The sequence below is a fragment of the Scyliorhinus torazame genome, chromosome 9, assembly GCF_047496885.1.
Source record: "Scyliorhinus torazame isolate Kashiwa2021f chromosome 9, sScyTor2.1, whole genome shotgun sequence".
In the NCBI taxonomy this organism is placed as follows: domain Eukaryota; kingdom Metazoa; phylum Chordata; class Chondrichthyes; order Carcharhiniformes; family Scyliorhinidae; genus Scyliorhinus; species Scyliorhinus torazame.
The window spans coordinates 91,616,060-91,641,335 of NC_092715.1; the positions used below are offsets into that span (position 1 = coordinate 91,616,060).

General features: G+C 44.7%; 1 protein-coding gene across 1 annotated transcript in view; it reads left to right on the forward strand.

Moving 5' to 3' along the window:
- adgrv1 (adhesion G protein-coupled receptor V1) overlaps positions 1-25,276 on the forward strand; it is a 981,490-nt gene that overhangs the window by 263,780 nt on the left and 692,434 nt on the right. Inside the window, exons 36-41 of the mRNA XM_072516264.1 lie at positions 5,018-5,117; positions 6,318-6,497; positions 12,453-12,616; positions 21,941-22,034; positions 22,878-22,956; positions 24,411-24,549. Of these exons, the coding sequence (XP_072372365.1) occupies positions 5,018-5,117; positions 6,318-6,497; positions 12,453-12,616; positions 21,941-22,034; positions 22,878-22,956; positions 24,411-24,549 (756 nt within the window). The remainder of the gene's footprint in view (positions 1-5,017; positions 5,118-6,317; positions 6,498-12,452; positions 12,617-21,940; positions 22,035-22,877; positions 22,957-24,410; positions 24,550-25,276) is intronic.

The following is a 25,276-nucleotide window of genomic DNA, read 5'->3' on the forward strand; positions in this document are numbered from 1 at the left end:
AAATCCCTTAAAGTTTCATAAATGGGTCCAGCATAAAGGCCAAAGTTTTCCACTACTGGTCTCAAATACCCCAAAATTCCCATGATTTGCTTACTCCAGTTTTGTGAAACGGGCACTGCGATTCTAGCAGCTTTCTCTCTCATCCCAACACTGGCTTCCCCATCTGCCCTTGACACTGACTACCCTAAATAATCAACTTTGCTCCTGCCAATCTGGCATTTCTTTAGCCCTATCTTAAACCCTGCTTCATTAAGTGTTTTAATAATTTTGGTCACTCTTTCAACATGTGTCCCCCTGATCATCATCTCCAATTAACACATCATCAATATATACTAAAGCCAAATCATCTTTAATTAACTCCCTTACTATTGCCTGAAAGTGGTCTGGGGAATTAACATATCCTTGTGGCAATTTACAGTATACGTAATGTTTAGTGCCAAAGGTAAATGCTGTCTTTTCCCTGCTGTCTGGGTCTAACGGAACACTCCCGAATCCATTGGCTAAATCTGTACTAGTTAAATAAGTTTTGCCTGCCATCTTCTCCAATGTAGTTTGTGGATTTATTAAATACCGTTTTTCCTTCTCTTTTTTTTTTTGTAACCTTATTTAATGCTTTGTAATTCATTACCATTCTAAATGTACCAGCAGGCTTGCTAACTACCTGAAGTGGGCTATTCGTTGATGCAATGTGACTTCTTGAATGATTCCGTGCTGTTCTATCTCTTTGATCATTATCTCCAGCTCGCATTTGGCACCTCGGGTCAAGGGCTATTTCTTTTACGGCCTGTATCGTCTCCCTGGATTGTGTGCTGATTAATCCTGTGTCATTCTTTCTATTGCTAGGTTTGCTTTCCTTATTTCCTTTACGTTATCAATTGGTTTTAATACCTAAATTTTTTAAAATTTCTGCATCTATTTTTATTAATCTTTCCCTGCCATCAGATTCTCATTTCCTGATACTCCTAATCTAAGCTCCGGTCCCATATCTTTATTCCCTAAAGCTCTGCCTGCAATGTAGTAAACATTCTAAACTTCATTTCTTCTGCTAGTGACTTTCTTGCAACTCAGCGGGCACTAGGACCCAGTGGAGCTGTGCCATATCACTTCCTTTCTACTGGGATCTTCCTTTCCCCCTGTGTAATCTTAAATTAAAGTTTTAAAAATCCATAGTCTTTGCTATATGAAAATCCCCAAATCTTAAATTTGATGTGTAGTGAGTTTACACAGAAAATACTGAAATCTCTACAATTTGGAACTCACCGAACAAAATTTTTAAATGTAGGTACATCATGGCTGCCTCTAATAAAGGAGCACATGGACTCAATTCACCGAATGCCTAGTCTTCGCATTTCAATTTTTGATTCCCTTGTTCTCTTCTCTTTTTCTTTTTTAACCAACCAAGACTATGCCAAGTTCAACTAATCATTTACAAATCCCAATTTATACATTTTGCTTTTGCTTTTTGTTTACTTCCTGAGAATTGTGTTCTAAATAACTTCCACAATGTTGATCATTATTACTGATTTTCTAAAGAACTTTCAAATACTTACCCCATTTTAAATCTCACTTTTAACTGCCCCTGTATACCTCCTAATTGATGTGCAACTTCGTTTTGCAAATCACAACATTTTAAAAACTAGGAATACCAGAGGAAGTTCACAAATTCTTATTAAACACACACACTCATTAATCCACCAAGATCTCCACTCAAACGAAAGAAATTCAAAGCATCATACTTTCATTGATCTCAACCAACTGGACAATAAAACTTTGAATTTGCACGTTTTTTCCCTTCTTCAAAGCTGTAAAGTAAATTTAAACATTCCTGAAGTCTCCTCTTTTCCAATACGGTTCTGAATTTTCCAAGTCTCTGGTCCCTCCTGGTGGCCATTTATCTCCCAACGTTTTCACTCATAAGACATATCTCCCCCTAACAAAATCCAACTTTAATCAATTCTAATTGTATTGAATTGTCTCCAGAACATTCCCTCAGTGGTCTTAACTGAATTGTCTGTAACATTCCCTCAACCCGCTAAAGATCATAACCGAATTAAAGTGTAATTCAATACAACCAATTTTAATTTTCAACCTGCAAACTGAATTCCGAGGCACATTCCCTCAAGCCCTAGCTGAATTGTCCCCTCGAATTCCCTCAGTTAAATAGCCCTCAATCGTACTTATATCAATTGAAATTAGTTTTCTAATCCGCCAGACTGATCTTTGATTTCGTCGAGACGACCTTACCTGATCGTGTGCGAGTGATTAAACTTCATCAGACTACGATACAGAGGAAAACCAACATGGTCATTTTCCAGCTACTCCCGTTGTGGGCCCATTTCCTCTCTCTCTGTCCGAGATCAGTTTAATTCTAATTTCGCAGATGACCGGTGGTCGCCTGTAGAAATCCCACCGCTGCCACCAAATGAAGAAATTGAGTTATTTCTGTCCAGTCTGGTCTCAATCAAAAGGCTGAGTTCGGATTTAGAAATTCCTTTAGTTTATTTCAAATAGCTTGCAAGCTTACACTCCCTTTGATGAAGGCAGGAGACCCATGTCTCTTGAAATTCCCAGAGCGAGTGAGACAAAGGGAGGCAACACATGTGGTCTCATATACATTCATGCAGTATCAAGTTCCACATACATGAATACAAGATTCCAATAGGCCCTTTCCTTGACCTGGTCATATAATCTAACTGCCACTGATTCTGATAGGCTCATTACACATTCCTTTCCTCCTTCTGGGCCTCTGCCTCCCAGCATCCTTTGTGCAAAGAGCCAGTCCCGATAGCCACCCCTCCCCCTCTCGCCATGCTTTGCCCATCTCTTTGTTCACTCCCTGCAACTCGAATTAATGTCCATAATGTACTATTCTAACTGGTCATCCCAGTCTAATGCTCTTTTCTTTAGTTCAATTCCTCACCCAGATGAGAATACTTTCACTTTATTATGAGATAAATTTAATTGCTCGATACTGACTGACTGCTTAAAGGGTTTTGTGGCCAAGCTGAGTGCTTTCTCTTCATTATGAAAGATGCTACCCCTCAGACTGCAAGCATTCAGGTTGATACTGCCAAGGGATTGGGCCTGAGTGGTTCTTGAAGGGGGGGAAATGGGTAGGGTGGAATGGAGGGGGGGGCACTGAAGGAGTGGCTTGGGGCTGGGCAGGGGAGGTGAAGGGGGTTGCATTTCCATAGATCAGGATGGGGGGGGAGCGGGCCAGCAGCAGAATTCTGTGATCGCGCTCCCACATCAGAGGAATGAGACCTGTCAGCTCCATTGAGAACACCGGTGTGTCAAGGAATGGCACTTGAAGCCTGATTGATGGTAAAAAATTTCAAGTGCCATTGTATGGCACGTTGGTGTCGTTACTAGTGCTAATCAGTCTGGTTTTCCTGCTGGTGGGACAACTTAATCACCAATCATGAGAATTGTGGCTAGGTCATGAATACAGATCCAGAAAAATCAGAGTCCTATTACCCATCTCTGGGGATCCTCACTGTAGACCATCCTCCAGTCTGAGAAATGAGCATTTTCTGTCACTCAGCCAACTTTGTATCCATTCTGCTATTGTCTGTATTGCTGGACATGCTGTGTTTCAATGTTTTCTTTAACTTTATGAGCGTCACCAAGAGCAACCAGATCGAAGATCCATGCAACTGTACTACTAGTGTTGTACATTTGTGGGGCGGGGATTGGGAACAGGTGCTAATTTACTCATCAGCTGCAGTTATACTGTTTGGAACTTTGGCATGTAGAACGTTTAACATAATTGAAACTGGAATTTACGGTTCCCTGTGGGACGGCTTGTAGGCAGCAGAGAGGACTGTGTTCAGTGCTATGTCATGGGTGATGTTCTTGGTGCCTACCTGCCCACTTTACCAGAACTTTGTCCGTTGTGGGAGAGTAGTCCAGAGACTAATCCTGAACACCTTAGGGCCTCCACCTGTCACCACAGCTGCAGATGTTCCTCAGGACAACCAAATTCCCCACCAGCTCCTGATGGATGTGGTGGGAATTCAGCATTGACTATGAATTCACCAGGACCAGTGTCTACCAGAGCAGATCAGAGGCTGGGCATTATTGAGTGAGTTGCTCATTTCCAGTGTTCCCAAACCCACAAGTCAGGAATGTTATGGAATATTCTCCGCATGGCTGGATAGCTGTAGCTGAAATAACATTCAAGAAGCTCAACACCATCCAGAACAAAGCAGACCACTTGACAGGCACTTCAATCATTCACCTAAACATCCACCCCTTCATCATTGGCCACTCTCGATCACATCATGTACAGAGTACAGGACAATAATTCACCAGCACCTCACAAACATACAAACTGCAATGCTGATAGGGTACAGCACAGATACATCAGATACCGGGGGTCAAAGGGTGAACTTATATGTTGAGTAAACATGGTTTATATTCCCTTGACTATAGAAGATTGAGGGGTGATCTGATCAAGATGTTTAAAATGATTATGGGATTCGATAGGGTAAAAACTATTTCTTCCAGCGGGTGAATCCCAAACAACATAATATTTAAATCAGTATTGAACCATATAGAAATGTAATCAAGAAACACTTGTTCCACAAAAAACACACACACACACCTGTCCTTTATGTCCATTATTGAAGTAACTAATTGAAACTCCTATTTGTGCATTGGGTTGCCATTCACAATGATGAAGTACTTGCCAAGATAACCTCATTGATAATCCAGAGAAGTAATTGTGCCAGAATGAGTTAACTTGTCAGCCATTCACCAGAAGATAAAAATAGCAGGACATCCTCACATTATAACACTTATTTCCCTCTGAAAACATTAACAGATAGTCTCCCTGTTTCTCTCCCTTTTAACTCCATTGTGCTTGTTACAGTTATACCTTTCCTGGAAGTTTAATTTCTTATGATTGATCTGCTGCTGTAATACTTGTCCTGCTTGATGCCATGATTTCCTGCACATGTTTCTGTTGTATCCTCTCTTTAATCTAATTATGTGTGTAATTTCTGTCACCTTTTAGGGTATTTTAAATGCATCTCTTCTTGTCCACATATTTGATGATGGTATTCCTGAAGAAAAGGAGGAGTACAGGATTATTTTGTCAAATATCAGAACTGAAGGTAATATGTAACATTAAGTAGAATATTTATGTGGCTATGATATTACTCATGAAAGTACATAAAGGATTGGATTTAATGTAGGTGACTGCTAGCAAGGGGGTTTGTAAGGGCACTGAGTTAGGAGAGAATCAAGTGGGCAGGATTTGGTCCCTTGGAGATGACGGAATGAATTATCCCCCCCCCCCCACCCCTCCCCAAATACACTGAGCTCAGGGGGGGCACCTGGTTCACCTTTCGGCAGTTGAATTTACAGCGAGATAGCTGGCATTTGAGCAACACTGGTCAGTCTGCTGGCTCTGGGCCACAACGATAATAGACAGCCTGGCTGCAGAAAATAGGTCTACAAAATAGGAGGGCAAGAAAGGAAGACTGGTGATGGAGGGGAGTGGGGCTGGAGGGGCAGTGGGGGAACTGCTGCTGTAGCTGCCCAGGCTGGATCTTTGGAGCCGAGAGGGAGATGTCTATGTCTCGTCAAACAGCTGATTTTTGCACAGCGTATGTTAAACAATGTTCTGACCAATATGGGAAATCATCCTCCCATTGATGTTACACGTCTCTGCTTCCATTTTAAATGGGCATTACATCACCTGTCTTCAGGTAAATTTTCATCTTCTCCTCATGGAAGATGTAGATATTCTCCTGTTACAAAATCTGTCAGATTGTCATTGCATTGAGTTCCTTTGAAAGAAATGCAGTAGGTTATTTAAGGGCAGGAGATATACTCTTCTTGGCTACTGCCCATACAGTGAAGATGAAAATTTAACCTAATTTTAGTTAACGGCTTCCTCTGAACTTATTTTTTACCATGACCTAATTTCCTTGTTATCTACTTCCAGGGTAGCCATCTACTTCCTACATGCCTTTTTCTAGAAGGTCTGCAGCTGGGCAGTGCACTCTCCAAATGCATATCTCCAAAAATGTTATCAGTGTTCCCCCGTGATTGATTGGGAAACCTACCTGGGAGATTAATTAAGTGACCTTTGCATCAGCCATCTTTCGTCCATCTTACAAATGGCTCTTCCCAACCCCTCCAAACCTTGCATGTGATTTGAACTTCCAGGGGAAGTTTCTTAAATAAGTCGTAGCAATATATCTGGTGGTCCATGTGTGATTTCTGAAAGATGATGAATTATGCTTACAATTAACTTGGGATTTTAAGAAAATAAGAGGATTATCTTTTTTTAAATTCTTCTTTGACAGGTGTTCCCTCAACACGTGCAGCTGTCATTGATAGCCAGGGATATGAAGCTGTTCTTACAGTGGAGGCCAGTGATGAGCCACATGGGGTAGTGAAGTTTGCTCCGTCGTCTCAAACTGTTTCCATTCAGGAAGGCAATAAAACCATTCAGCTGTTCGTTAGTCGGGAATTTGGATCCCTAGGTAACAAAATATTGAACAATGTTAAATTATACATTTCAAATAGATTAGATTTGAAATTAGACGAGAGAACCTGTTAGTTTGTTTCCTTTTTGCATTATGAAGTGACTTAGTCAAATATATGATGCCCGAGTAACACCACACATAAGAAGTCAAACCTTTGTTCTCAGAGTATTTATATTCACATAAAGGGTATAAATGGCAGTACGTTTCCAAACTTGACTTAATTCTCTGAACACACGACTAACGTTGCATCAGTTACTAAAGTAGGAATCTGAGATGTGCTGAGGTAATGGAAATATACGAGATGAATCTTCCACCCATTGTTGTGACTTGCCAGTGATCCCATGCCAAATCTCAGGGAAAGGTCATTTAATATTGAGGGTGGATAACTACACTTGTTGTGGCAAAGCAACAAGCATCCATGTTACTGAAGTACCAATCCTTGAACCAGCACCATTCCATTCAGCGAATGAGCCCAAAATCTGGATTGCGACAAATTCAATTAACGTCACTGAAGAGGCACAGAGGGGCATCCTTTGTGAAAGTGGTTGACGGACAATGGTACATATACCTGCTATTAGTCCCAGTAGGACTTACACTTCCCATTGGTGGTGCAGTGGTTGGAATTTCTGGGATGCTTGGTGCACTGGGACTCATTCAAAACTGCTAAAGTATCCTAATGGGAATAGATAAAATATTCCTCCTCTGTTCTGACTCTTCAGTGTATCTGATTATAGCCCCACACATGGGACTGAATGTTATGGGAAAGCAGGCAAATGGACTGGTAAATTAGAACGCCTGCCATTGGTGATCATGACTTTACCAGTGACCGGGGCGGGGGTAGGGGTGAGGGGAGGGGTTGTATCTGTAAAACCTCAGTTACTTTTGACCAGCCCATTTACTCAAAGGTTTTACCTAGGTGCCTTTATTAACGAGGAGAACCAACCACAAACACAAGTTCAAATTTAACAATATTTATTTAACACAATTAATCCATAAATTACAGACAAAATATTCACCAAGATCAGTATACTACTGCAAAGATGGCTTGGTAGGGCTATGGATATGATCATTGCGTTCCTCTGGTCTATCTTCACAAAGTTGGTTCTCACTGGCAGTCTCTTCCTTCCTTCCTTCTTTGGTCTAGTCTGGTCTTCTCTTTTCTGGTCTGGTCAAGGTCACCTCCCACACCAAGTCTTCGCTGCCGAGGTGTCTGGAGTGCCTATGTTTATCCCCCTTTGGCTTTGCGCTCTTTTCCTACTTACTGTGGCCTTATGCCAATGGGGTATCGAGAGGGGTTTTTAGTGTCCAATGATCCGATTGACAGGTCACCTGGGCCCACACCAGGTGTCCACCTCCAGTGGCGTTATTCGCATGTACACCTTTACCAAATATGGGGACGCGGGAACTCTAGGCGTCCGAGTGTCTGGCGCAGCCTAGGCTTACAACAATAGATCAGTGCATATCAGTGGGATTGATTATTCCTTGATGGTCAATTGTCAGGGCAGGTCCGGTCATGTCCTGGCAGCCTGTCCGACTTTTAGTTTATTCAAACTTGGCCAGTTCGACTTCCCATTTGGCTGTGTGCTGGAGTAACTGTGACTCATTTTAAAGTGCCCAATTCTTTAATTTAAAATGGGCAATTTTAATCGGGTCTAAATGCTAGGCCCGGGTAAGTTGCCACAGATGTGACTGTCTGGCCTTTGGCCCAAGTGGGAAATTAAAGGACTATTAATGACCTTATCCAGCCATTGATCTGATCTACCAGGCAGTGGGAGAGGACTGCCCCCCAGGTACAGCCATACCTCAATGTCCAGGTCCATCGTTGAACATCACCTCCTTGGCCTACCTGTGGTCACAGCTCCTGCTTGGTGCAAAAACAGAAAATACTAGACAATGTCAGTAGGTCTGACAGCATCTGTGGAGCGAAAAGGGGGCTAACATTTCGAGTCTGGATAACTCTTTGTTAAAGTTTTGTCACAGCTTTGACAAAGTGTCATCCAGACTTGAAACGTTAGCTCTCTTTTCTCTCCACAGGTGCTGTCAGACCTGCTGAGGTTGTCTGGTATTTTCAGTTTTTGTTTCAGATTCTAGCATCCGCAGTAATTTGCGGTTATCCTGCTTGGTGCTGCTGGTGTGCAGAGCTGCCGGCCTCCAATTGACTGTCAGCTCTTTGAGACAGGACATCCTCCTGGAAGTAGATGGAAGTCCCAACTCGTACTAATTAAAGGGCTGTTGCCCAAACATTGAAGTGAGATAAGCTAACTAAATTGAGGTGGGCTTATCCCAAAAGTTTTGCTAAGTTGTGGGAAGCCCGCCCTCAGTATAAAATTCAGCCCACAAATTTCTCCCCTGTTGTGCCAACCTATTCCGGAATTAATTTTAAAAATGTTAATATTGTTCAGTATGTATAAAATAATGGGCCGTAACTTCCAGTGTTTGTGGCTTCGTATTGTGGTGCTCTCATGTGATCATCATTTGGGGGATTCTGACGAGAAATCCACAGACACTAACTTGGTTTCGGAACAGAGTGCATGTATTTGACTACAGTCATGTTTTGTGCTTAAAAGGGAATTTTTGTGTTAATGAGACCATTGTAGTTTAAGATGTACTTTGTAATCCATATTAATCTTTAAATCTGTGTGTATATGTTACGCTAGGTGGGGAGTAACGGAATATTGTATTATAATCCAATTTTTCCATGTTTAATTAAAAAAAGTTGGAACTAATTAACAGCCCTATAACTTTGTTCCTCCATGCTTTATTAAAAATATTAAAAGTTACGGCCTATGAGCCAGGGTTTCATAGATTCATAGAATTTACAGTGCAGGAGGAGGCCATTTGACCCTTCGAGTCTGCACCGGCCCTTGGAAAGACCACCCCACCCAAGCCCACACTTCCATCCTATCCCCGTAACCCAGTAACCCCACCAACCTTTTAGGACACTAAGGGCAATTTAGTATGGTCAATCCACCTAACCTGCACATCTTTGGACTGTGGGAGGCTCTGGGATTTTCCAAATCAGTTATTTATTTCTTTTTTTCTTCTTTTGTTTTTCTTTTTAAAATAAATTTAGAGTACCCAATTATTATTTTTTCCAATTAAGGGGCAATTTAGCAAGGCCAATCCACCTAACCTACTCATCTTTGGGTTGTGGGGGTGAAACACACGCAGACACGCAGAGAATATGCAAACTCCACACGGACAGTGACCCAGGGCCGGATTCGAACCTCAGCGCCATAGCTCCAGTGCTAACCACTGCGCCACGTGCCGCGCAATTCCAAATCAGTTATGACATTAACTTGGATCATAACAAAAGAAAGGATTGCTCTGCTATTGGACGGAAGTGCAAACTTCCAACAGGCAATTTCCCTTCACTAGGAAGCATCTGAAAATGTAACTAAAATTGCAAATTTTGAAGATCCGACTGTCTTAGAGCAATGATTTCCCAGAAAATGTTCTAAGCACTAAAACCTATTCTAACTTTGGCTAACTATTGCACAGACCCACACTAACCCTACAAGGGAATCCCCCAATCCAACTTAATTGCCACTCCATTAGAAGATCTGGCCCAATCCAATTGTGTTTGCCATTTTTCTAAAAGATTGGAACAGTTAAATTATATGTCCCAGATATTATGCAGCCGCTCATGGGGAAACTATTGGACTTTAACCTGCAGAGGCTAATACTTTGGGAAGATGGGTTCAAATCCCACTGTGGCAACTGGTGGAATTTGAATTCCGTTAATAAATTTGGAGTCTAAAGCTAGTCTCCATAATGGCGAACCATGCCATCTATCAACGATTGTTGTAAAACCTATCTGGTTCACTAATATCCTTTTCAGGAAAGAAATCTGCCAACCTTCCCTGGTCTGGCCTTTATGTGATTTTTTTTTCTTTTTCTTTCATGGTATATGGGTATCACTGGCATGTATATGTGACTCCAGTAATGTGGTTGACTTTTAATGGTGCTTTGAAAGGGCAATTAGGGATGGGCAACAAACACTAGTCTTGCCAGCGACCCCCATGTCCCATGAAAGAACAAAGGAAAAAAAAGAATAACACTGAAATATTTTCTACTATCTTAAGTGTTAATACTTTTCAAATAAATGGATGAGAATTAATATGTTAAAACTTTATGCAATAGTATCCCACAGCACAATTTTAATCTATGTATGAGCCATGCCAAATATATTTATGAGGTTCTTTGATGACAAAAAAATGGTAAATTGAACCTAACAATATTGATGGCATTTGAAGACTTCAATTTAAATTAAATGGAAGTTAAATCAAAGGAGTCAAAAATGTTATGGGAACGTTTAAAAAGTAGAAATGTAATATTTCTATGAATTTCCCAACAAACACTTCATTTTTAAAAATAGGTTATTAAGATACGTGGCTCTTGTGTTTTATTTGGAATCTTCAAGGATAATTTTGGGTGCAATTCAACTAATTGGGAACAAAGTCCGATAGCAAGTGCATTTAGTCGCCTGTTTCCTGGTGCTTGCAGTGCTGAGAAACACATGGCTATACAAAACGACTTGCGTTGTGTAGCGGGGACATACAGCCGAGGCCGCACATAGCCTGTTTTGTACATTTGAGGAGCTCCGCTCACCAGAACTCTCCAGTGTAGCGAAAGATCAGGATGCCATTTAAAAATGGTGTCCCCTTGGGCAGCACGGCACAGTGGTTAGCACTGCTGCCTCATGGCGCCGAGGACCCGGGTTTAATCCCAGCCCCAGGTCACTGTCTGTGTGGGGTTTTCGCATTCTCCCCGTGTCTGCGTGGATCCCACCCCCACAACCCAAAAAGATGTACAGGGTAGGTGGATTGGCCATGCTAAATTGTCCCTTAATTGGAAAAAAATAAATGGGTACTCTTAATTTATTTTTAAAAAATGGTGTCCTGATCTCTGAGCCCCCGAAGCGACCCCCCCACCCTCCAACGTCCATTCAGGGCACCCCGACCCAATCGTGCGTGTGCAAACAATGCCAGGTGACAGTGCCACTTGGGCATCATGGCACCTTGGCCATGCCAGTCTAACACCCAGATGGCACTGCCAGGGTGGCACCAGCAGTGCCAGGGTACCACCCTGTCCAAAGGGCATGCAGCTGGGGCCCTCCAATCCACTGGTGGACCCCACGAGTGCCGTTCTGTCTGGTCCCTGTTTGTGGAGACAAATGCCAAATGGCGTTCGCTTGACATCTCCGATAGATCCCAACGCTTTGAGTACCTCAGGAATCTGAACATTAAAGTGAGACTAGCTGTCTTGCTCTAATATACAGATTTATCAAAAAGTGATCACACCCACAATGGGAAGGATTTACATCGCAACGTCTCGCGAGATCGGGTTGGATCTCGTGAGGCATTGCGAGCTGGATAGATCCCGGGTGCGGGGTCTCCGGCTTTTATCGGCCATGCTGCGCCGCGGCAACCTGACTTTCAGGCGCAGCGTGGCCATTGGATTGTGCCCTTTGACTTCTGTGTAGTATTTTAAAATGATCGCTATCGAATCAGTTGTTATACATCCTCCGAATTTTCATTTCTGTTTTAGTTTAATGGAAATTGGTAGAGATATATAACAGGTAAAAAATACATTCAGAATTGGCTTACCAATATGTCAGAAACGACAGTAGAACTGGCCCATTGAGTCTGTCCTCTTTTGGCCTGGTATATCTTTCAAACACGTTGCGCCCCACTGCATCCCCTCCCTATTTCTGTCCTCCTGAGAAAGACCGAGAAAAAGAAAAAAGCCTAGTGTCAATTTTGAGGAGAAAATGGAAAAATCCTCTGAAACCTGAAGGGAATCAAGAAAACACCTGTGGGTCGGAATTTATCAGTTACTCCATTGTTCCACTGGAATTATATTTGATTTCTTAATAATCAGAAATATACATTGTTACTGCATTTTCAGTGTCAGCTATTGCTCTGAATAATATTTTCTTTCATTATATAGGTGCGATTAACATCACTTTTGAGATAGTCCAAGGGTCTTTGCTCCCTCTGAACCTAAACGAGGAGTCATTGGCTGAGCCTGGTCTTGATTTTCTGTCTTTGTCTGATTTTGTTATAATGGAGGAAGGAGAAGCCGCTACTGTTATAAATGTCACTATTTTAGAGGTGAGTCAGTATTTTATTTGGAGAGCTTTGTAAATATTTTATAACATGTGACCAGCTTAACTGTTTCTTCTGTGCTCATAATTTAAGGTGCAGAGCTGCTGTAGAAGAAAATATGACTCGTGTACAAAAATGCCTTTGACTGTATGATAAATAGTAGATCAAATACATTGGAACTGGAGTAAAATATGCCACCTCTCTAGCCTTTTCTATCATTTAATTAGGTCAAGGCTGATGTGTATATGAACTCCATTTAGCCACCTTTGGTTGAAATCTCTTGATGTCCTTATCGAATAATTTGGTTTTTGATTTCCAATTTTAAAAATCTCAATTGATCCAACGTCCTCTGCGTTTTGGAGAGAGAATTCTACATTACTGTTACCCTTCGGGTGAAAATGTGATGCCTGATTTCATTCCTCAATGGCCTAGATATAATTTTTCTAACATTTTAAAATTGTGTACCTTGTTCTGATCCCTCTACCAATTTCTTTCTCGACTCATTTTGAATCATTTTATTATTTTTATTAATTATCAGTTAGGTCATTCCAAAACGTCTGTACTCAAGGGAAGGTGAGCCACAGTTATGCAACTGTTTCTCATCATTGAACCTTCTAAAGCCCTGATATAATTATGATGAATCTGCAGTGCACCCTCTTCGAGGTCAATATAGTTTTCCTGAGGCGGGGTTATAGAACTGAACTCAAGGTGACGCTTGCTTTCTAAGTATAACTACATCCATTTCATATTCCAAACTCGCCTCCTGATTCCCCAAAGCCTGTCTATAAGGCACAAAACAGGATGTGATGAAACACACTCCACTTGCTTGGATGAGTGCAGCTCCAACAACATGCAAGAAGCTCAACACCATTCAGCATAAAGCAACCCGCTTTATCGGCACCATCTTAAACATTCACTTCCTCCACCAATGATGCTTCGTGACAGCAGTGTGTGCCATTGACCAGATGCACTGCAACAACTTGCCAAGGCTCTTTCAACAGCACCTTTCAAGCCTGCAAACTCCACCTCCTGAGAAAAGGGCAGCAAATGCCTGAGATGGTCATCGTCTGCAGGTTTACCTCCAAGCCATACGGCAGCTTGACGTGGAACAACATCACTGTTGCTTTCCTGTTGCTGGGCCAAAATCCTGGAGCACCCTCCTCACCTGCACTGTGCATGTATCTTCATCACCTAGACTGCAGCAGTTTATGTAGGCTACACATTGCCACCTCCCTGAGAACATGTGGGGATCAGCGATTAATGCCAGCCTTGTCAGTGACACCCACATTTCACGATTATGTATAATAAAACCACAATTTAATTGTCATATTTTAATTTCCAAACTGCGATGAAATTAAAATCAGACAAGTCCTACAACAGGTGGACAAACCACTCCACCAGATTACTGCCATTGAGTGAGGACATATATTTACCTTGAATCATGCAATTTCCTGCGAGACGAGTTCCACCCTATTAGTAATTAGTAATATTTATTCACATGCTGGTAACCAATTTGATGATGGCATTAACATATTTGTTATTACCTCCATAAATACAGCAAAGAAAGGAATTTGATGGCAGCTGTTGAGCTTGTACAGTTTGTTGACAGTAATTTTGCTGTTTAGTTTTCTTAGTTTTTGATGTGACAAATTGCTAATTGACAGTCTTAAAATATCATTTAATGAGACTTTTCATTTTTTGTATTTTTCTTTGGTGTCATTGTTAAATTCTGAAGGACCATGAGTGTAATAAAGACAAGAAAAAGCCGTTTGTCCATCAAACCAACCCTGCATTGTTACGGTGGAAGTTTACCGTGACTCTGATCCTCTGAGACAATACACAAAGGCAACGGGGGTGATTATTTGGCCGCATTGTGCCCAGCACAAATCCCGCTCTGTTGGGAGATTAGCAGGAGAGGCCCAAAATGGGATTTTCCTCAGGTGCCAAACAATGTGCGATGCTCCCTGCCCACTGCAGCTGATTTAACCTAGTTCACCCCCTTGCTGGGCGTGAACCAGATTGGCATCTTTAAATTCTAATTTAAATATTCTGAGATGCTTTGATTCCCCTGACTTCCAGCATTCTCCCACCTGCCGGCACATGAAGCTGGCGGGAATGTGATGCCCACTGACAGGTTGGCACTGACAAGGCGGCCTGAATGGGGGCGAGACCTGAATGGGGCACCTTTAAAAATGGTGTCCCGATATCTCCGAAGCTGGGCTTGCTGGTGTATTTAGGCCCCGCCCCTCTATGTCGCCCCCATCCAAACAAATTTCAAGTGTGAGTGGATTGCGAACTGGATCACGCCGACTCACTGGGCAAGATTTGCACCATGTTTCCCGCTGGACACCACACTTTGAAATATTTTGGGAGAATTGCTCCCCAATTAATCTTAGCCAGTTTAATTGCTTGGGTCAGGTTTACAGGAAACACTGGGAAATTTCTCTCTTAAGTCCCGCAAAGTAATTAAATTCCAAGGGACCCCAATGACAGGGAAGTATTTCCCCTAACACCCCACCTACCTTTTAAATAGTCACAAACACCCTTTTGATTTTTTTTCAGTAAATCTGTATCAGGCAGCAAATTATTCAGTAGGTCAGTGATCTGAATGGAACTGCTTGTATTTTGCTTGTTTATTTATTTAGTTATTTATTATGATTTTTTTGTGTGGATCCAAGTATGTCATTGCTGCTGATATTTGTAGCCATGTAAAATGGCTGCGTTCCGATTAATCTGGCCGAAACCCAGTTTAAAACGGCTAACCCGGAAGACTGCTGGGAAAAGCAGCCAAGAAGACACAAGCAGGCAGCTGCAGACAGGTTTGCATATTCAGCTCTGGGAACGTAGCCCAGATCGATACTCAGGGCTAGCAACAGCCCATCAACCCAGGTATCCGCAGTTGCATTCAGGACTGTTTACACCTAATCAACTCAGACATCCACAGTTAAATCAGCTATCCCCTGGAACAATTGCAACATATTAGCAATTGAATACCGGGCCAGACCTGTCGGCGCCTGCAGTGGCCGAAACAAAGACAGGTGAGCGACCACCCCCCGATCGAGGAATCGCCTCACCATTGGACACATCGACCCCAGAGACTGGGGACAGAATCCAATCACTTGGGACTCAGGGTCAAGGGCCGCCCCGGGAGGCGGGAAGCCCCTGGGCCCTATAAAAGTGAAGGTCCAAGTTCAGATCTCGCTCTCTCTCATCTTCGCCTGCTTGAGACCTTCGCAAGACCAGCCTGTGGTAGTATGTATTGGGGGTCATGTGGGACTGGAAGCCCTAATGTCATTGGCTGACAGATCCCGGGTCCTGGTTGGCCGTTGACCTCCAGCTCCGCCCTGTAGGCGAAGTATAAGAAGCCGGTGTCTTCCCCCGCATGCCAGTTTACTATCGGGCTTCTGGGGAACAGACACGCTTAATAAAGCCTCATCGACTTCACTATATTCGTCTCATGGAGTCTTTGTGCGCTACAATTTATTAAGCGTGCATAAAAAGGACTATGGAGCTCAGGATCATTCCAGAATGCCTGAGGATCAGCCCCCACGCAGTGAACGCGGCAGCAGCCTTCAAACACTGGCAGACTTGCTTCGAGGCCTACCTCAGACCGACCACCGGCCGAGTCTCAGACGAACAAAAACTGCAGGTCCTGCACTCGAGGGTGAGCACGGAGATTTTCACCCTCATTGAAGACACCGACGATTTCCAGACGGCGTTCGCAGCACTGAAAAGTCTCTATGTCCGCCCAGTTAACCAAATCTACGCTCGCTACCAGCTCGCGACTAGACGGCAAGCTCCCGGAGAATCGATGGACGAGTTCTACGCCGCGCTACCCGCGCCTACGGCCCCGACCGCACGGCAGGCCATTGGGCCCCGTACGTACCCGTCGCGGCAACCCCCCCCCCCCGGACACCCTACAGGCTTGCGCAGTCCAAACGCCGAGTCGCACCGGGGGCGCCCGCTGTTATTTCTGCGGCCAGGCGAAGCACCCACGACAACGCTGTCCGGCCCGCGCAGCCATCTGCAAAAGCTGCGGGAAAAAGGGCCACTATGCGGTGGTGTGCCGATCCCGCGAGGTCGCCACCGTCCTGGGGCCACAGGGAGCCCTACAGGCAGTCTATGCCTCCCAACCCCCCCAGCACGCCATGTGCGACCCGCAGGCGCAGCCGCTCTGGGTCCAGACCACCGCGGCCCCGGGAGAACTGGGAGCCCTGCACGCCGCCTACGCTCCCCAACCCCCCTCCCCGCAGTCCATGTATGACCCGCTGCCGGCGCTCCCGATTTGGGTGCCGGCCAACACTCTCCACGGAGAGGAAGGGGTCTTTCGCGTCCCGAACACCACCCTCACCCCCGTCCCGCGCCCCATTTTGTCCACCCCCGACGCCATCTTGTGACCCCTCAGCCACGTGCGATGTATGGGGGCAGCCATTTTGTCCATCCCGACGCCATCTTGGATGGCAACAACGGACCCCACCCCACTACTACAACCACGGCTCGCTTCGGTTACGCTCGATCAGGCTCGGCCCCGGACTCTCCAGACGACGACGACAACGGTCCTAATTAACGGCCACGAGACGCCATGCCTAGTCGACTCCGGGAGCACGGAAAGTTTTATACACCCCGACACGGTAAGACGCTGTTCCTTAACTACCTACCCCAGCGCACAAAAGATTTGCCTAGCTGCAGGATCCCACTCCGTACAGATCCAGGGATTCTGCATAGTTACCCTAACTGTACAGGGGAGGGAATTCAAAAACTACAAACTTAACGTCCTTCCCCAACTCTGTGCCCCCACCTTGCTGGGCTTAGATTTCCAATGTAACCTACAGAGCCTTACGTTTAAATTCGGCGGCCCCATACCCCCACTCACTATCTGCGGCCTCGCTACCTTCAAGGTGCAACCCCCGTCCTTGTTTGCGAACCTCACCCCGGATTGCAAACCCGTCGCCACTAGGAGCAGACGGTACAGCGCCCAGGACCGGACCTTCATTCGGTCCGAAGTCCAGCGGCTACTAAAGGAGGGCATAATCCAGGCCAGCAATAGTCCCTGGAGAGCGCAGGTGGTAGTAGTGAAGACAGGGGAGAAACAAAGGATGGTCATTGACTATAGCCAGACCATCAACAGGTACACACAACTAGACGCGTACCCTCTCCCCCGCATATCCGACATGGTCAATCGGATTGCCCAGTATAAAGTCTTCTCCACCGTGGACCTCAAGTCCGCCTACCATCAGCTCCCCATCCGCCCAAGTGACCGCAAGTACACAGCCTTTGAGGCAGACGGGCGATTATACCATTTCCTACGGGTCCCTTTTGGCGTCACAAACGGGGTCTCGGTCTTCCAACGGGAGATGGACCGAATGGTTGATCAACATGGGTTACGGGCCACGTTCCCGTACCTCGACAATGTAACCATCTGCGGCCACGATCAGCAGGACCACAACGCCAACCTCCAAAAATTCCTCCAGACCGCCAAAGCCCTGAACCTCACGTACAACGAGGACAAGTGCATTTTTAGCACCGATCGGCTAGCCATTCTGGGCTACATAGTGCGCAATGGGATCATAGGCCCCGACCCCGAACGTATGCGCGCACTCATGGAATTTCCCCTCCCGCACTGCCCAAAAGCCCTGAAACGCTGCCTGGGGTTCTTTTCGTACTACGCCCAGTGGGTCCCCCAGTACGCAGACAAGGTCCGCCCCCTAATACAGACCACGACCTTCCCTCTGTCGACAGAGGCTTGCCAGGCCTTCAGCCACATCAAAGCGGACATCGCAAAGGCCACGATGCGCGCCATCGATGAGTCCCTCCCCTTCCAGGTCGAGAGCGACGCCTCCGACGTAGCTCTAGCGGCTACCCTTAACCAAGCGGGCAGACCCGTGGCCTTCTTCTCCCGAACCCTCCACGCCTCAGAAATCCGCCACTCCTCAGTGGAAAAGGAAGCCCAAGCCATAGTGGAAGCTGTGCGACATTGGAGGCATTACCTGGCCGGCAGGAGATTCACTCTACTCACTGACCAACGGTCGGTAGCCTTCATGTTCGATAATGCACAGCGGGGCAAGATTAAAAATGACAAGATCTTAAGGTGGAGGATCAAGCTCTCCATCTTTAACTATGAGATCTTGTACCGGCCCGGAAAGCTGAACGAGCCGTCCGATGCCCTATCCCGCGGCACATGTGCCAACGCACAAATTAACCGCCTCCAAACCCTCCACGAGGACCTCTGCCACCCGGGGGTCACTCGGTTTTACCACTTCATCAAGTCCCGCAATCTCCCATACTCTTTAGAAGAGGTCCGTACAGTCACAAGGGACTGCCACATCTGCGCGGAATGCAAGCCGCATTTTTTCAGGCCAGATGGAGCGCACCTGATTAAGGCTTCCCGCCCCTTTGAACGCCTCAGTCTGGATTTCAAAGGGCCCCTCCCCTCCACCGACCGCAACGCATATTTCCTTAATGTAGTGGACGAATACTCCCGCTTCCCTTTTGCCATTCCCTGCTCCGACATGACCGCGGCCACAGTCATTAAAGCCCTGAACAGCATCTTCACGCTGTTCGGTTACCCCGCATACGTCCACAGCGACAGGGGGTCCTCTTTCATGAGTGACAAGCTGCGCCAGTTCCTGCTCAGCAAGGGCATAGCCTCAAGCAGGACGACAAGCTACAACCCCCGGGGGAACGGGCAAGTAGAGAGGGAGAACGGCACGGTCTGGAAGGCCGTCCTACTGGCCCTACGGTCCAGGGATCTCCCAGTTTCACGGTGGCAGAGGTCCTCCCGGACGCTCTCCATTCCATCCGGTCATTATTATGTACAAGCACTAATCAAACGCCGCACGAGCGTCTCCTTGTCTTCCCTAGGAGGTCCTCCTCTGGAACGTCGCTGCCGACCTGGCCCATCCTGCTCCGAAAGCATGTGCGGGCACATAAGGCGGACCCGTTGGTCGAAAGGGTTCACCTCCTCCACGCAAACCCCCAATACGCCTACGTGGAGTACCCCGACGGCCGACAGGACACGGTCTCTCTGCGGGATCTGGCGCCCGCCGGCACCACGCACACCCCCCCGACACCATCAACCCAACCGCCCCCCTTCCTGCCACCGCCGCACCCCGCGACCGCCCCCGTCCCAGGAGGATCAGTTCCCCCTCCCTTTTGCACCGACAGCTGAAACCGTGCGGCTCCCGGAGGCGACAACACTGGTACAAGCACCACCACCACCGCCGGGGCCGAGGCGATCGACACGGACGACCAGACCGCCCGACCGACTCGTGGCGTCGATGTAAAACAAAGATGGACTGTTCAATGAACATTTTGTTTTCCTATACCCTCTGTAAATAGTTGTAACAGGACGAAACTGTCCAATACTGTACTACCATGTAACTGTTCTATCCTCCCAGGACCAGCCCTGTAAACCCTTACCACCATACGAAGCATCACCCCGCCGTGTTCAATTTTGACAAGGGGTGAATGTGGTAGTATGTATTGGGGGTCATGTGGGACTGGAAGCCCTAATGTCATTGGCTGACAGATCCCGGTTCCTGGTTGGCCGTTGACCTCAAGCTCCGCCCTGAAGGCGAAGTATAAGAAGCCGGTGTCTTCCCCCGCATGCCAGTTTACTATCGGGCTGCTGGGGAACAGACACGCTTAATAAAGCCTCATCGACTTCACTATATTCGTCTCATGGAGTCTTTGTGCGCTACACAGCCACCGTGTATAGTAAGTTTGAATCCAATGATCGCTATCCGGTAGAGACACCTAGCCACCAACCTGTAGCAGCCTTTTGAATCCCGCGGGCCAGATTTGATTGGACAAGCCATTCGTTCCCCTGACCTGGTGGGCTCTCCCTAAGTTAAGTATTGGCCAGTAGTGATAGGTTTATTATATAGAAAGTAGTATTAGGGTATTAATATTGCTTGTTGTATATAATAAATGACCGTTGTTTTAATCCTTACTAAGCGGTGTACTGTGTTATTAATCATAACCTGAACTTGAACCACATGGCGGTATCATAAAGATACCTGGCGACTCATGAGCAAAGGTGACCTAAACAGAGCAAATAGACTAAGGTTAAAAAGAGCAACATATTCCTGTTCGTTCCCAAGTTGCCTATGAACATTGGAGCCTTGCGGATATCTTGCAGGTCTGAAATAAATGAGGGCCTTCCCTTCTAGCAGCTTGTTAAGCCAATGGCAAATTAAGATCCTGATAATTTCCCGGTTCTGACTTACAGTCCTTGATGTCAAACATATAATTATAGAAACCATGTCACATGAGGGGCGAAATTCTCCTACCCGCCCCGCCACATTTCTGCCCCGACCGGCCGGCGGGAGTCTCCGTAACACCGGCCGGTCAATGGGGTTTCCCATTGTGGGGCAGCCCCACGCCGTCGGGAAACCCCCGGGCGCCGGCAAAACGGAGACTCCCGCCGGCGGAGAATGATGCCCACGATCTTTTTCACTGCCAAACCAAGCCTTTTTATGGACTAACTGCCACATCTTGATCGGTGTTCATTCAATAACACACTGAAAAGCTTTGAGACATTTAAGTAGTTTTCCGTTGTATTGGTGAATGAGTGTGTGTGAGGTAAGTGGATATAGTGCCAGCTGGATAAAAAGGCATGATGAGTTAGGGCAGGAGGTAGGGTGCCAGCTCGGGAGGCTGGCGAGACTGAGTCAGATTGGATCATGATGGTCAGAGGGTTAGTCGGGAGGGGAATCTGGTGTGAGGGTGGAGTGGCAGTCAGCATGAATGATAATATAAAATTACCCAGTGATTAGAACTTTTTTTTTTCTGTCTAACATTTCTGGGTAACTATCCAGGTAAGTAAGTAGGAAGCCTCTGAAGTCTTTGATTCTAATTCAGAGTTGTAGACTTTTTTTGAAGTTTCTGGTGCTGGGTGAAATGACTTAGACCTTGAGATTGGCTAATTGGAATACGAGTTCCCTGATTAGTGGGCAAATCAGGGAACCTCTTTGTATATCACAAGGAGTCTCAGATCCTCTGCACTCCCAGTGTAGATAGAAAGCTGATGCACATGGCTGTACTGATGTTGGTTTTGTTAATAAAAGGGATTCTGGTGAAGGTACTTCTGCCTCCGTTGACTTGGAATTGCCTATTGAATGTCCAAACGTCGCAGAAAATGTTTTCTTAGTCAGTGTGAATTCAGCTCCGAGGGGTTCTGTTTTGAGGCTATGTCCAGAGTATGACCATTCAGCGGTCAGAAATTCTGGGCCACATCCACATATATATTACAGAATTTTGGTGATGTATTTGACCTCTGAGCAGATATATTGTTGCTTTGCTTGCTGTATTGAAATATGCCTTTTGCAGGATGAAATTCCTGAGTTGCGGGAGTTCTTCCTTGTGAATCTAACATCTGTGGAGCTCATCTTTGATGATTTAACCCGCTTCCCTCCTAGACTGGGTGTGTATTCTATGTTTTATATGCTTACATATTTAATTGCATAATAGGATAAAATTAAATTTCCAAGTCAATCACATTTTTGAATTTGTGTAAATGTTTTCAACCTCGAGTCTCCTTGGTCAAACTGTGATTCTATTTTGAACTGGGTGCCAGGTTGATTCCTGTCCATCTCCAAACTGATCCTTTTGCTGATTTCTGATGAAAAGTCATTGACCTGAAATGTTAACTCTATTTCTCTCTCCAAAATGCTGTCACAAATGCTAGTGATTTCCATACTTTTCTATTCTTACTATGTTCCTTTGCTTCTCCTATTTGCCTCTGAATTGAACTCAATCCATTAAAGGCTCATTTAGGCCTTTAATATGAACTGATTTCCCTATTATCTCCTTGTCGCCCTCCCTGGTTTGGGACCTCTCCTTGTCCCGCTCCCTGGAATAGTTCCAGGTCACGTGACCTACATTTTTGCACTGTTCTTCCACTTCTGTGCAGTCACGCAAGGCCGGTCCTCATCCGAAGAGTGTAAGATATACCAACTGCGCATTTGTGGCATGTGCAGGAGGACCGAGGTTGATTGGGAATTGGAAATCCCGACCTCCGAAGGTAAGTATAGGTTTCGCAGCAGCCAATGGACCATTAAATCTAAACGTTTCCATTTGTCTTTTCACATGGTCTTTAGTTGGTGCTCTGAATCCATTCTCCTTTCCCATGTTTCCTAACCAGCCATCTCCCAGGTTATACTCTCCTCAACCAGTACTTGTTTTCTGCACTTATATTATAGCACCTTCTTCTGTTTTTATCTTTTGTAATTCACTTTGGTTTGAAAGGTTTGGTTTTAAATTCCAGATGCTACAGGCCGAGTTTCCCGGATAGCTGTTGATGCAAATGATGGTGTAAAAGGCTCAATTCAGTGGCACACCATTAAGTAAGTGTTTAAGAATATAAGCACATCTTAGTATTTAATAAATATATAGATTTGTTTTATATATTGACGATTGCACTGCTGTGCAATAAAATGCATTAAATTTACTGTTACATATTTAACATTGAAGTTAGTTATTTAATCGAGCATTTTGGTTTATTCAGTTAGTTGTTTAATGTATTATGTAATGTATTGCAAAATCTGGCAGGCGAACCACAGCTTAAGACCGTTCTGGGGCAAATACTGTTTTCTGTTTTACACCCTCATGGTTTCTTACAGCTGGACTACTCCTAATGTATTAAGGTGATTTCAGATAGATATCAGGAACATTAGAATGTATGGATTAAGAAAAGGACACTACTTCTTTCACAGCCCATTCCATGTCCCCATCAGATTCTAATTCATAATGTAAGGTTCTTAATTACACAGATTTGTAAAAGTAATTAATATCTATTCATCTCCTAACAACATCCCCTGATGTTGTGTTTCAAAGGGAGAGGCTCACCAGGGCTGTGAACAGTTATGGATGGGTAATAAATGTATTCTTGCCAGCAGATCTCAGACCCTTGAATCAAATTTGAAAATTTCTTAATGTTCTATTAACTTGCTGATAAAAGTTTCACATTAAGAGGAAACGTGTAGTGGATCATCAGTAGTATGCACAATTTGTATCCTTTTAATTCAAGCTTTTAAAAATCATATATGGAACTTCATAATTTGCATTCTGAATGAATATACTGGTGCCTTGTGGTGGTAAGTGGTTAGTTACTTGGGTATATTCCCCTCAATTTAATTAAGGAGAAAGGTGAAGGGAGTGAAAGGAATTGCCACACAACATCATCTACCCAGTTTGTTTGCAGTGATTAGATTTTATGATTTAAAGCCAACACATCAGTTCTCTGTTGATTAAATTTTTAAAGCTGTCCTTTCATGACTGTTGATGCAAATGATGGTGTAAAAGGCATAATTCAGAGGCACATCATTAAGTGTTTAAGATGTAAGCATATATTAGTATTTAATAAATATATAGATTTATTTTATATATGGATGATTGCATTGTTATGCAATAAAATGCATTAAATTTATATTGGGTGGCACAGTAGCACAGTGGTTAGCACTGTTGCTTCACAGCACCAGGGTCCCGGTTTTGATTTCTGCTTGGGTCACTGTGCGGAGTTTGCACTTTCTCCCTGTGTCTGCGTTGGTTTCCACCCGGCGCTCCGGTTTCCTCCCACAAGTCCCGAAAGACATTCTGTTTGATGAATTGGACATTCTGAATTCTCTTACCGTGTACCCGAACAGGCGCCGGAGTGTGGCGACAAGGAGATTTTCACAGTAACGTCATTGCAGTGTTAATGAAAGCCTACTTGTGACAATAATAAAGGTTATAGATTATCATTATAAGAATGTTTCGCTACCTCATGGATACATTTTGACTGTTTTTCATTATCTGCAAGCTTTAAGGTGAAAGAAACCGCCGGAAACCTAACCTTGGTGATATATCGAGATAAGGGTACATATGGGAATGTATCACTATTTTACTACACCCAGAATCTTGGCGCTCAATTGGGATGGGATTTCAATGTGACACCAATGGTAAGAACTAATGTTGTAATGAAGTTTTAAATCTTGATCATGAATAATTGACTCTAAAATGTTAGGGTAGAAAAGAGCGATATATTTACTTGCATTTTCTGAATTGCCATTCACAAATTATGGGCTGAATTTCAGGGGTGGCATGTCTCCCCACAGTCATAACATGCTGCCGGCGGGCTAAACAGGCCGAGACTGGGACTTATTGTATTCTTTTGTGTAGACCACCGGATTGATCCACAACTTCACCTCATCCTTATATTTAATTCTAGCAAACCTTCTCTGAACCGCCTCTAATTAAATCATATCTTTTAAATTATCACTGTGTCACTTTGGAATCGTCCCAAGGATCCCACACTGGATCAGAAGTGCTGCTTTTGGTTTCATAATACACCCCCCACACTGATCACCTTTTTCCCCATTGATTGAATTTGATATTCCAAATGCTTTGAATGACCTAATGAACTTTTGTATACTAATAGCAACCCTCGATTTTATGACGAAACAAACAAAACATCAAATGGGGCAGCACGCATATTTGTACTTTTGGCAAAGGTATTTTCTCTGTCAACCATCCACTTCTTCCATTCAGTGTGAACATGAGCCTTGACTAGCTTGTTGAGGCATGTATCCAAAGATTGAACTGCAGATGTTAGACCCACTGATCCAACAGCAGTTTGGGTGTTGTTATTCGTTGGGGTCTAGTGATCTCTTCAGTTAGATGGGTTCT